The sequence below is a fragment of the Emydura macquarii genome, unplaced genomic scaffold (genome assembly GCF_026122565.2).
Source record: "Emydura macquarii macquarii isolate MOO-44397 ecotype Brisbane River unplaced genomic scaffold, CSIRO-AGI_Emac_v2 contig_705, whole genome shotgun sequence".
NCBI classification, from domain to species: Eukaryota; Metazoa; Chordata; order Testudines; family Chelidae; genus Emydura; species Emydura macquarii.
This window is the reverse complement of record NW_027130842.1, coordinates 17724077-17737334: the sequence shown is the minus strand read 5'-3', so window position 1 is coordinate 17737334 and position 13258 is coordinate 17724077. Positions and strand designations below refer to the sequence as shown.

The following is a 13258-nucleotide window of genomic DNA, read 5'->3' as shown; positions in this document are numbered from 1 at the left end:
CTGCAGTGAGGGCGGGATCCTTTAGGGTTGTAAAAATGACATCTGTGGTGCTCCAGGCAAAGGGGCTGAGAACCACTCATCTTCTTCTAGAGCCTGCCAGAAGGGCAGGAGACACAGAGTCTAGCTCCGCCCCCTGACCCAACATGCAATGTGCCTGACTCATGGATTTGTCGGCCTTCGCTAAGCTCAGAAGAATCCTCCAATCACCACCCTGAGCCTAGGCACCCTTTGTGCTGCATTGCAACGGGCTTCTGGATTGGACAGAAGATTTTGACGTCATCGCTACTCAGCTCATCGTTCCTTTTCGCCTGAATTTGCTCCCCCCTCGCCCGCCCCTCCCCACCATCGTCCACCGCGCGATTAGGGCCTGCCCGAGTACCCAGCAAGCTTTGCGGCGGGCCGCGCGGCACCACCGGCAGTTGGTTTCCCTGCAGCCCGGCGCCTGTGCCCCTGTCCGAAGCTCGGCGCGCGCGCGCGGCGCGAGGGGAGGAAGATGGAGGCGGGGCCGCTGGCCGTGTTCGGGGAGCGGAGCTCCGGGGAGGCGATCCGCGGCCAGAACGGTAACGGCGGCCCGAGCGCGGAGCGGGGCCCTGCCCCTCCCCCCACCGGCCGCCGCCATGTGCTGCACCGGCCGGGCGGGGGTGGATTGTACCGCGGAGGGGCCGGGCCCCGCCGCCGGCCGCTCTGAAGCCCGCGTGTGTCTACGGGACGGGTCCGGCCGGGGGGGGCTGGGCCGGGCCGCTTTGAAACCATCGCGACGCGCCTCTGCCCGGCCCCGCCCGCGTCTCAGGTCGGCGCGCTCAGAGCCCGGCCCGGCCGCGGCAGGTTGCAGGCCCGGCCCGGGGCCGAGAAGCAGCTCGCGGGCGCGTCTCTTCTTTCGAGCCGCTCCCCGCGGCAGCCCCCCTTGGCGCGGCTGCTTTGTTCGCGGCAGGGGGGCGCTCTGGGCTCTTGCTCTCCCCGGCCCGCTCGCCGTTTTCATGAAGAGCCTGGCCGCCATGTTTGACACACGCCTTCCGCGGGGGAGAGGTTTGGGCCGGGGGTAAAGCGCTGCACGCGCTGTGTGTGTGAGAGTGTGTGTGTGTGTGTGAGAGAGCCCCGTCAGCCTGGGCTGGGGAAATGGCCAAGGAATCAGTCATCGTTTGCCTCTGAACAACGTCGTGACCGTGTTAGTCTCCCTTCTCCACCCCGCTCCCCACCCTGGTTTTCCTTCCCTACTGGGTAGCATTTAGGAAAAGTGGCCTTTGTCCTTACCTTGAAGGCTAAGGGCTACAAAGGGGTGAAACTTGATACAGGTGCTCTTAAGCTTTTGCTTGCATGAGAGTCCATTCTTGGGTGCCTCCTACAAAAGAGGATTACTGTTATTGAATATAAGCCTGTGAATGGCTTTCAAAAATTAAAGCTTGCTGCATATGCAAGTTAAGAGTACAAAGACTGTGTTTCTCATCCTCTGTAGCATAGAAACAGTCTCAGTATATTAGGATCAAAAATAATTTCAAGACATTTTCTTAATTCCATCCAGTCACTGATAGTTACGAAGCAAATATTAATATGTGGCCCATAGTGCTAATGTAAAATCAAGATGTGTTAATTAAACAACTGGGTGGGTAGATGCACTAGTGTTGTTTGCAAAGAATACAGCTGTGTATAAAGCTTTAGACCTAGATCCTCAAAGGTATTAGGTGTCTAACTCCCATACCTCTGAGGATCTGGGCTTTAGCTCATTTAGGGAAGAAACAAGGCTGGTGCATGACAAAGACAGACTTAGATGTAGCTCCAGCATACCTCACCAACTCAGCAGCCCACTTTTGCCATAGGTGTAATTATTTCTTTGAAATGTTGGTATCCTGTTTTTGAAGTGGATATACTGTGTGGGTAGAAACATCAGGTGTAGAAGAGTGGTACCTATCATAGTAAAGACTACTGCCATTCCAGTAGTCTTCTGGTAGTGTCCTTAAATTAGTTGAGGTACATTGCTGCCTATTTAGCCTATGACTAGGGAAGCCTCTGATATTAAGGGCATATTTGGGAAATAGCATGTAAATGTTTTTGTGGGGTTTTTTGTTTGTTTTTACAAAGGGCTGATCTCTGCAAACAGAAAATGAACGAGTTTGGTACCTTTAAAGCTTCAAAGAAAGATCAGATTTGAGCTGGACCCTTCCCATTTGACTACCACTCTTTCAATTTACAGATTGAGTGGCTATGCTTATGGGATAGAGAAAACACTGCTAAAGTCTGAAGGAGAAGATTGACGATATCTTTTTCCTATATGAAATGGCAGAACACAATATGAAAAGATTCTAAATGACAAACCAAATAACATAATTTGTTTCTTTAACATAGAACATTTATTAGTTATTTCAGTAGCCAAAAAAACATCCTTTGGCCACCTTACTTGTTCCAGTCATGAACAGTCATTGTTCCAATCTTGCAGTCGGGTATCATTATGGACCCTTACACAACCATCTCTTTTTTTCCCACTTCCCTAGTTTGATTGGCAAATTTCTTTGCAGGATTGGGGCCTAAATAAGGAGTCATTTATTTCAGGTTCCTGATACTGAGAATCTGCTGACAGTTTTTTCAAGACCAATATATTTTCTATCTGGGAAGAAGAAATTTATTTTATTTTTATTTTGCTTGATTTATACAGTTATGGCGGCAGCTTCTATTGCCAACATTGTGAAGAGTTCTCTTGGTCCAGTTGGTTTGGATAAAATGTTGGTGGATGATATTGGTGTAAGTATGCATGTCCTTAATTTTAATTTTTAAGAAAAGGGCTTTCATATTACACAGCTGGAACCTGTTCTGTTTCAGTTGAAGGTATGTCTGTACATTTGTCAGTTTAACCTCTTTCCATTTTGCCATTTGGAAAAACATCTTTAGTTTATTCTTTTCTGAAGTTTTAATTGTAAACTGTAATTAACTGTTACTTTATCCATGATGTACTCCTTTGTAACAAAATTATACTTGCTCATATGCAGTACATTTGTGTTGAAATGGTTTTTCTCACATGGATACTTGTACTGACATTGTTTAGAACACACACAGAATGAATGAATAAATCAAAGCTTATTTTTGCAGCTGTTGACATGCATGCAGTTATTGTCTTTAAATGGTTGTACATGTATTGGAATTAGGTACTATTGTAAGTAATTTGCATTGGCTAATGTTTCTAATAAGATAGAACTACTTCTCATTGTCAAACACTTAGACCAGGAGAGCAGCTGATTTCATTCTTTCTACTATACTGTTCTTTATGCTATCTTTGAAAGCCAAAGTGAAATAGCCGTATGTCATTGAGTGGTAACTTAATGTGTAATTAATAAAAGGTATATTGCACATTAGCTTAAACTGAGATTTGTAAATAACTTCTATTTAAAATGCTTTATTAAAAATAGAGATTTTCAGGCTACATTTAAGAAGTCTTCCTTAGTTCTCATTCATTTAACATGAAGAATTCTACTATCTAAAGACTCATGCAAATTCTTGTACGCTAGGGCCCCAGTCCTGCAAACACGAGAGTTCGTTGGGATTGCTCATGTGTAACTACGTGTGTATGGTTGTGGTATAGAAGACTTGGTTTAAAAAAGACAAAGTAAACTCTTGAAGTAAATGGTCATTGTACATGGTATCACACAAGGCATAATTCTTCCACACCATTGTCATTAAAATGTCTTATCATATTTTACAGTTTCATGAAGTTTAAAAATAAATGAGTATGAATATCAATCTTTTATTTGCTATGTTCTGAAAACTAGGATGTCACCATTACTAATGATGGTGCAACAATTCTGAAGCTGCTGGAGGTAGAACATCCTGCTGCCAAAGTTCTGTGTGAGCTGGCAGAACTGCAAGACAAAGAAGTTGGAGATGGGACCACCTCAGTGGTATGTAGAAAGTTTTACAGGCAAACATGCTGAAAGTCATTATCAAATGCAGCTTTTGGCATATCATTAAAAATTCTGGCACTGTGGGGATTAAATCTGGACCATGGCATCATGTGACAACAGGTTTCAGTTTCATGCATCTGCCCCAGTACAAATTGTTAAAATTGCTTTGAAGCTGTTCATGAATCAGGAGGAATGAGGGAGACTGCTGTACAAAAGGTAATGTCTCTAAGCATGCTTGCATTCTGGAAAAGGGTTATTCTTTACTTCCTGGCTGCAACTTGAGAATTATCATCCCTTCCCTTCCTGAAGTCATATTCGAGAGTAGCTTCTGGGTGGGAAAAGTTCATAATTCTCAACCACTGAGGAAAAAAATTGAAATGTAGATGGACGAACCAATGGAATAGAGCTTAATCAGCTGAAAGCTCACTCCAGACAAGTCAACCAGGAGAACCCAAAAATCAGTTCAGGGTTAACTAGTGAAATGGAAAGAAGACTTAGAGACCCCGAAGGATTGGATTAAAAAACATCAGAAGATTAAATTGTTTTGCTCATTAATTAATTTTAAATGATGGGCAGCTTTTCATAGCCTTCACCTATTGGTTCAATGGAGCAAGAACTACTGTTTATATTAAGACTTTCCCATTTTCTCCGTGAACCTTTTTCTTTTCAAACAGGTAATTATTGCTGCTGAACTTCTGAAAAATGCAGATGAATTGGTCAAGCAGAAAATTCATCCCACTTCCGTTATTGGTGGCTATCGTCTTGCTTGCAAGTAAGATAATCTATTTCAGCAGAAATATTTGTATTTTGCACATCTAGTGTTTCATTATACATAGTGAACACTTACTTTACCTTAATACTATATTCATAATCACCAACAAGACAGGATTTTTTTCTTAATGTGATAAGTTATGAAGACTTGTGGTAATGGTGATTTGTCAGCTTTGTTCTAGCTCAGGATTTAGCCTGCATATCCCTATAATAGGAAATGCTAGTTACTTCATGTAGGAAGATTGAAACATTTGATTGATAAAATATATGTGAACTTAACATTTAATGACGGAAGAGCTAGGGAAAGCAATATTCAGACATCTAAGTTTTTTTTCCCCCAAGGAATAGAAGGAAATTGCTCTTGAAATGTTGGTTTTTATTCAACAGGGAGGCTGTTCGCTACATCAATGAAAATCTTATTATTAACACAGATGAACTTGGCCGGGAGTGCCTTATTAATGCAGCTAAAACATCAATGTCCTCCAAAATCATAGGAATGTATCCTTTGACTTGGTAATAATAAACTGGAATCTTAATTTTTAAAAGATGAGAGATATTGTGGAGAACTTGAGTATCTACACTAAAGCCCATGGCAGTAGTTCTTATCCTTTTTCAGGTAGTATTGACAATTCAAGAAAAGCTGTTTCCTTTTTGCAGTCTGTCTTTCCCATTGCAGTGCAGTGATGGTTACTTGCTTATGACATCTATTTGTTTCATTTGAAAAACTGCTCACTAATTCAGGATTCTGATGTGACTGGGATAATGCGAGCAGAAATAAGCTGGGTGTGTGCAAAGCCTTGTGTAAACAGTTTTGTTATGACATCTATTTGTTTCAAAAAACTAAGTTACCATATTGTGAAAACATGAAATAATTTGATATTTTTAAAAATTTACTAGTAATCTGTTGGTTATGTGGATTTGCCATTTCCTCTGAGAGATCCAAAATAGTCATATGTGACTAATAAATTTTATATTTTCAATTGAAGCGACATCATTAATTACAATTGAATATATATATTTCTTTTATAATCTACTTGGAGACTTGTCAATGTCAATTTCAGCTGATGTTCCAGGTGAATACACGCAAGTGTGATAAATAATGAGGAAGACATACAAATAGTAGAAGTCTATAACTATTACTTGTTCCTTCTGTATAAGTGCCTGGTACCACATGCAGATGTTAACTGCTTGTTGACACTATAGAAAAAATTACTGGAACAAGTTGTAAAATGCTCTGTGAACAAAGGGAAATTTTTGTATAGACTTTGCTTGGGAATAGGAATCAGGAACACGTGAGTTCTAATACTGGCATTGCCACTGATTAGTAGTGTGACTTTGGACAAAACATTTAATCTGTCCTAGTTTTTTCCATCTGTAAAATGAGATTAATACTTTGATTATTTTAAAAGCATGTTGATATATAGCAGCATATAAATTCTGTTCTTAAGATTAAAACCAATTTGTATTATCCTCGTTGTCTCTTTCTAACTCATTTTAGCCTTAACAACAGTATTTTAGTGATGGTGACTTCTTTGCCAACATGGTGGTGGATGCTGTGCTTGCAGTTAAATTCACAGATCAAAAGGGTCAAGCCAAATATCCAATCAGTTCCATTAACGTTTTGAAAGCACATGGCCGTAGCCAGAAAGAGAGTGTTCTTATTAACGGTTATGCACTGAACTGTGTGGTGGGCTCACAAGGTAAGCTCAGTTTTTGTTTTATAAAGCCTTCAGTGAGCAGAATGACTGAAGTTTGTTTATTAATATTGCTGTTATGTGAATGTTTTTAGTGATGTGAAAAACTGGCTAATAAGCTGTTGTTTAGAAAAATTAAAAACAACCCTTGAAATAACTTAAAATAAATACATTCTAAAAGAAACCAAACCCAAAACCATTCTCTTAAGCAGAGTTTTTTGCCCCATAAGTGAGATGTGACAGACTCCATGTAGTCCATTGGGGCTCTGCTGTTGCTGTTATGTGACAGGAACTTGGGTATTGTAGTGATGAATCACAATATAAAACCCAAACACAGAAAAATGATGGTGGTTGCTTTGATATATTGCATTGTACTTCTGTTGTGACACCACTTGGATAATGCTTCCCACTTTGCAGGGTCTTATACTATGTGGTATATTTTTGTCATTGAAACTTTATACTGGTTCGCCAGTTGAGGGAAGTGTTTTTCTTAAATTTTGTAAAATTACTCTAGCAGTTTAAATCGTATAATATTTTAGTAGTTTCTAACTACTCATCACTAGAAAAATAGCAGACACTTAGGTCCAAATTCTCCCCAGAAACTCATGGGCAACTACTAAGGACTTCAGTGAAACTTACATTGATGTCTGAAATCAGTATTTGGCCCTGAAATCTTGTCTCAATGAGGATTTTTTAAATAATACCTAAGATCATACAGATTTTTAAATGTTTAGTCTGTCTTTCATTGTCTCTTTCTTGTGCTTGAATGACAGAAATAAGCTAAACACTTACCTGGTGTCTAATCAGTGTCCAGTAGATCTCAGGTTATCAGGTGCTAGTACAGCACTTATGTTTGGAATGTATACACCGCAGTGGACTGTTTATTTAAAAAATTCTATTGCAATTTAAGAGATACAAGGAAATATTTTTGTTGCCCATAAGCTTTTAAAAGCTTATTTTTTAAAATCTAAATATTGTGCAGTCTTTGACTTGACCGTCTCTTCACTCTTTTTACATCAGTTACTTTGTCAAAAAACCACATGGGCAGGTAAAGCTTGTGAGGTTTTGACCTGTCAGTGTTGAAAGAATATGCATTTAAATGACAAAGTCTGGAATACAGCGGCTGCTGTTAAATTGCTAGTAGAGAGAAGAGGAGATTCACTGTATTGCTCAGCCTATCTAGCAAATAAGTGAGCAGCAATAAATGTCATCCAAGGAAGTTCCCTTCAGCCCTCCTTGGCTTGAAGATAGTTGACTACAATGCAGGGCCTCAAAGGTGGACTGTGTAAAAGCAAGAAAATTGGCTACTGTCACTGGAATTAGGTGACCATATTTTGACATGTTCAGCTCTGTTGAAATCAACATGTTTTTATTATCCTTTAGTGGGGGCATAATAGGTCCCTGCTAAATACATCAGAGTTCTCTTTAGACTTACATAGTGATTACACTGAATACCAAAGGGTAAGTTTCATTATCTGTGATACTAATCCATCTTGAATTTCTAGCTCAATAATATAACAAACTGGCAAGCAAGGAAAAGCAGTCAAGGAAAGGTGCTCCTCTGTGCCTTTAGTATGAAGAGGTAAATTAAGAAAGCAGTTAAGATTGTCTGCATATTGAAGAATGTCTTACTGTGCTTTTCATTTTTCCTCTGCTTACTTTTCTAAGTTTCCTGTCTTAACATTTTCCCAAGTATGTTTGTGAAAAGAATTGCAGGAAAAGAAGCTGCCTTAGATGTGGAATTGTGTGTATTTTAGAAATCTAAAAAGTCAAATAAAACACCACAACTATTTTCATTTTATTAAGCATTTTTAATTTAAAAACTTACTTGTAGCAACATTGAGTAAAATCCCATTTTTATATAGGAATGACCAAGAGGATAGTTAATGCCAAGATTGCCTGTCTTGACTTCAGTCTGCAGAAAACAAAAATGAAGCTTGGTGTTCAGGTGGTGATCACAGATCCGGAGAAACTGGATCAGATTAGACAGAGGTATGATAGATTTTTAAAGCAAATGAGTAAGTGGAATTTTTCAAACTAATTTTGATATTTTTAATTATATATTGGGTTTATGGGCATGCCGATAAGCTCTGAAGAATGTAACAGGCAATAAAATTAACTACAGAAGTAAATAATGTCATCTTTTCAATATAAAATACCAGTGAATGATGCATTTAAGATTTTTACTTGTGATTTGTGTTGGTGCAGTTAGATGGAAATTGGACTTCAATTAAAATGCACAAACAATTGTAGAGTCTTTTCATTAAATAAGAAAAAAATATCAAAACATGTTTTGAATTTAAAACTGATTTATTAAACAAAGGAAGCTAATGAGTTGAACTGATTTCTTTCTGCCCCTACGTCCTTCAGAATTTTAGAATGAGTAGATCTCATTCTCATACATCTAGTTTTATTCATAGCTCAGAAGAGGAAACAAGACGTCATGCTTTTCAACTCCCAGTTGTTTTCTTAACTTTGAATGTACTAGCTGTTGAAAAAACTTGAAATGAATAAAATATTCTCTGAACCTGTGGAAGAGGGCTACTGCTGTGAAAAGATTGTTCAGCACTTCAAATGCTAGTGTGAAGCTAGTGTCTTCCCATCAGTTCAGTGGTTTCTTTCCTTAAAATTTAGGCAGCCCACTTAAGACTTTTTATTTAATTTGAATGATTGTAGTAAGTTACGGTCTTAACGTAGGTGATCATAATTTCAAATCTCATTTCAAATTGGCTTATTTTTAAACAGAAAAATATATTTAAATACAAAAAGTGTTTATTTTTTAAAAAGTCAATTTTTATCCTCTCTGACATATTCATGTGATGGTTCCTTTTCTCCCCAGAGATTTTAGCTTTGCACTCGTGCTAATTATTCAGGTGCTTGTGTATGGGTTAGCCATTTACAGTTGAGGATTTTTAACCCCCCTTTTATAATCTTTGGTTATAAGTAAACGTGCTCGTTACCTTTTTCAGAGAGTCAGACATCACTAAAGAGAGGATTCAGAAGATTCTGGCCACAGGTGCCAATGTTGTTCTAACTACTGGTGGCATTGATGATATGTGTCTGAAATATTTTGTGGATGCTGGCGCTATGGCAGTGCGCAGAGTTTTAAAAAAGGATCTTAAACGTATTGCTAAAGCAGCAGGAGGTATGTATCTATTGGGATTTTGGTCGTAGTGAAGGTTTTTAGTAGTATGTAGTGTTTCCAAAGCTGTTACTAAACTGTTGGCAACCAGTTCCCTGAGTATTATTGAGCACCATCCACAGTGATAAGGAAGTACATTTAGAATAGAAAACATGTCAGGGTGTTGCAGCACCTGAAAGGAGCACCTCACTAAGTAAAGAGGAACTGCTGAAAAATTGTGACCACTGAAGACGTGTAGTGCAGTGAGGAGAGATGCTGGGTAGCATTGGAAGGGCCTCTGTCATGTTGGGGGACATGACCATACTATATCTAGGAGTCTCAGTTAACCAGACTGAACTGTAATATGGGGATTATGGAAGTTTGGTTAATCTAATTTCCAATTTTCTGTAGTGATTGTGAATTGTTTAAAAAGTTGTTCAGTCCCTAGTATAAAATTATTCAATCCCAAAATGCCTCTTATAAAGATCTAAAAGAAATTTTGATAGTTCAAGAAAGTCTTGCTAGAATCTTGCATGACAGTTTGTAATGTTTTTAGAAGAGATGTGGAAACTTGTATTAATACAGAATAGCTGCTGTAAAAATAGTCTCTGGGTTCGTTTTTACTCTAAGGGTGACTTTACTCAGTTATTATTTTATAAAGTAAGATAGGACCTATAGGACTACTTATTTTCCTGACAGTGCTAGTTGGATTAGAAATGCTCAGTCTTGCACTTATGCTTAAAGTTACTACCACTCCGTTCGCCCTGTAAAAGTAAACCCATTTGTTCTGTGAGATTGATAAATAACAAGTGCTGGGATTGTCCACACTAACTTTACAATTGTGTTTTTGTTTAAAAGCAATCATTTGTTCAACCCTGGCTAATCTGGAAGGTGAAGAAAGCTTTGAGGCATCAATGCTGGGCCAGGCAGAAGAGGTGGTTCAAGAGAGAATTTGTGATGATGAACTGATTTTAATCAAGAAGTAAGGACATTTTTCTAGAATACATCATGCCTTGGTATTCCACGTTTTGCTAAATCTTTAAATCTAACTTCCCATTTATTTACTGCCATGCAGTCTCAGTGCTATGAGCAGTTATACGCGTGGGATAGAGTATAAGAAGTCCATTGTACATTTGATGAAACAACTGATGTTTCACCTTTTTATTTCGAGGGCTGGACATCTTTCTCAATCATACCTCTTACAGTCAATCAACCTGTTCTATTATTGCATAGTTGACTTAAAGAATGTCTTTGTTAAATAGCTTACAGAAATTACTTCTCTAAACACTTGATATGCTGAAGTGTAGAGAAAATCCAGAACAATGTAATAGTACTATGATCATGCTCACTAGTGATTATAGTGATAGAGAAGTGGTTATATTGTGTCTCCTGTGACACTACCTAGAGTTGAAAATGCTGCATACTAAAGTTTGATTTAGTAAAACTAGCTCTGTATAATCTCTTGGTGCTGATTTAAACCTGTTTAATGGAAGGAGTTAATATCACTTGAATATCAAGAGCAGTAATTCCTAACTCAGTGCATTTTTCATTTTCCCTTTTATGATTTTGGTATGCTGCAGTGATAATGTTAATGGAAACTTGTTAGTGTCTTGATCTGTCTCCTCATGAAACATGTCTGAACACTTAATCAGTTTCCCATGGTTTCTGGTATGACCTTCCCAGTCTCAGTTTTATGAGACTAATAGACAATTCTAGGATGTTGAGTAGGTACCTCTAACCATGTCACTTCTCACAACTCTGACTACTTATTGCTGTACTGATGGCAGTTACAGGCACTCAGTTTGTATGATGAATAAAGAAATCCAGCACTGGTACTGACAGGAAACCAGCAAAGGAATTGAGCTGTAAAAATTAAAAAAAAAAAAAATCTAAAATCTAATGGCAGTAAATGTGTGTTTAAAATGCATGCATTTCCCTGACTGGGAATGGCATTTTTGGTATCTCATGCCCATTGATGGGAAACGCCTTGCCTTTCATGCTGGGGATAAAGAATTTTCTAACACTGTGAGCAAATCAAAATGCATTGGCCAACAAAGAACATCTGGGACTGTCTGAGAGGGGTCTATGTGAACTGATATGATAAACTGTATGTTATCCACTGATGTTGCAAGAGAGAATATAATCCCTTTAGGACTAAGATCCTAGATTAAATGTTTGCTACAGTTAAGATTCCTCAATGAGATGGTAAAATATCAAAGCTTTTTCTCAAGAGGAGTTTTTCTGAACTGCATGAAAATAAAAGCATGAGTTAACTGACTTTTCCTCATTTTTGGACAGTACCAAGGCTCGTACTTCAGCATCAGTTATTTTACGAGGAGCCAATGACTTCATGTGTGATGAAATGGAGCGATCTTTACATGATGCTCTTTGTGTAGTTAAAAGAGTATTGGAGTCCAAGTCTGTGGTACCAGGTGGTGGTGCTGTAGAGGCAGCACTTTCAATATATCTTGAAAATTATGCAACCAGCATGGTAAGTGTAGTTTACAAAATAACACTTATGGCTTATTGCATAACATTAAAACTTTTTGCTCAGGTGGTTCTAATGCATAAACTTAGCTTTTAAGTGTTTTGAGCTTGGTTTTGCCAGATTTTGGGAGCAACTGTTTTAATATACCAAAATATTAACTTCAGTTTTCACAACATAATTAAGAAATAATCAAGAGCTGGGAGCAGAACATCTCTTCCTCTCCATATATCTATTTTTTCCCTACTATAGATTGTAAGCATCTCTGGCCTGGGATCTTGTCTACGTGCCTCTGGTGCTCTAAAGTTACGGCTGCATTTGTCCTCTTGTAATGCATGAATTGCCTTGATGAGTTTGAGAGCAAACTCTTTTTTCCCCTTTTAGGGTTCACGTGAACAGCTTGCTATTGCAGAATTTGCCAGGTCTCTCTTAATTATTCCAAATACCTTAGCAGTAAACGCTGCCCAGGATGCCATAGATCTTGTTGCAAAGTTGAGAGCATTTCACAATGAAGCGCAAGTTAACCCAGAACGCAAAAATCTGAAATGGTAAGTATCCATCCAAAAGATTAACAGAAGTGAAAAGGAGGGATTGTGTTTAAAGGGAGGGCTGTTTTTGGAGTTTTGTGAATACTGATTGCTTGTGTAGAAGTCCTGAGAGATAGAATAGTGTAAACTTACTTTCTTCTGTTCTCCTCCTATTGTGTAGTTTAGCTGTACTACTTGACCAGAACTACTATCTTGCTCCAGGAAATTTTATTTTCCTTCAGATAAGCATAGCTGTAATCCTCAAAAGTTCATGCTCTAACTGTTGCCAAATTATGTGTGTTAATATAGTGCCTAGGATCCCATTGTGCTAGGTGCTGCATAACAGACTAAAGACTTGACTGTCAATCTTTACTCCATTTCTTGTTTGCAGGATTGGTCTTGATTTAATCAATGGAAAACCTCGTGATAACAAACAAGCTGGTGTGTTTGAGCCTACTGTAGTCAAAATAAAGAGCTTGAAATTTGCAACAGAAGCGGCAATTACTATTCTTCGAATTGATGATCTTATTAAGTTGCATCCTGAAAGTAAAGATGATAGAGGCGGGTGTTATGAAGATGCTGTTCGTTCTGGAGCACTTGAAAACTAGTCTGGCTTTTATTTATGTTAATTGTTTAGCTTACACTTCTTTCCAACATTGTACTGAGTGTATGTTAATAAAATGGGGTAGTTGCAAGAGAGCTTGCTGTCAAGGATTGTTTGTGTTCTTTGTTCAGCACAGTAAGGCCATAACTGAGAGGTAAAGGAGCTTAGA

At 38.6% G+C, this 13258-nt stretch overlaps 1 protein-coding gene and 1 non-coding gene across 2 annotated transcripts; both read left to right on the top strand.

Annotated features, from left to right (window-relative positions):
- The first annotated feature begins 334 nt into the window (after positions 1 to 334).
- Positions 335 to 13184, top strand: TCP1 (t-complex 1). Its single transcript, XM_067542504.1, has 12 exons — positions 335 to 560; positions 2648 to 2733; positions 3756 to 3884; positions 4562 to 4659; positions 5046 to 5156; positions 6177 to 6358; positions 8218 to 8344; positions 9322 to 9497; positions 10332 to 10455; positions 11772 to 11964; positions 12343 to 12506; positions 12877 to 13184. The coding sequence occupies exons 1-12, from the start codon at positions 494 to 496 to the stop codon at positions 13091 to 13093; spliced, it is 1674 nt and encodes a 557-aa protein (XP_067398605.1). The 5' UTR covers positions 335 to 493; the 3' UTR covers positions 13094 to 13184.
- Positions 2155 to 2289, top strand: LOC137149159 (small nucleolar RNA SNORA29). Its single transcript, XR_010918687.1, has one exon. It is a non-coding gene; the product is annotated as a small nucleolar RNA SNORA29 (small nucleolar RNA).
- Positions 13185 to 13258: the final 74 nt, after the last annotated feature.

Bases quoted from the DNA above. Each gene is read 5' to 3' on its own strand.
- TCP1 (XM_067542504.1), top strand. From the start codon at position 494: ATGGAGGCGGGGCCGCTGGCCGTGTTCGGGGAGCGGAGCTCCGGGGAG. The intron at 3,885-4,561 runs GTATGTAGAAAG...CTTTTCAAACAG, and splicing joins GAGATGGGACCACCTCAGTG to GTAATTATTGCTGCTGAACT. The intron at 4,660-5,045 runs GTAAGATAATCT...TTTATTCAACAG, and splicing joins GGCTATCGTCTTGCTTGCAA to GGAGGCTGTTCGCTACATCA.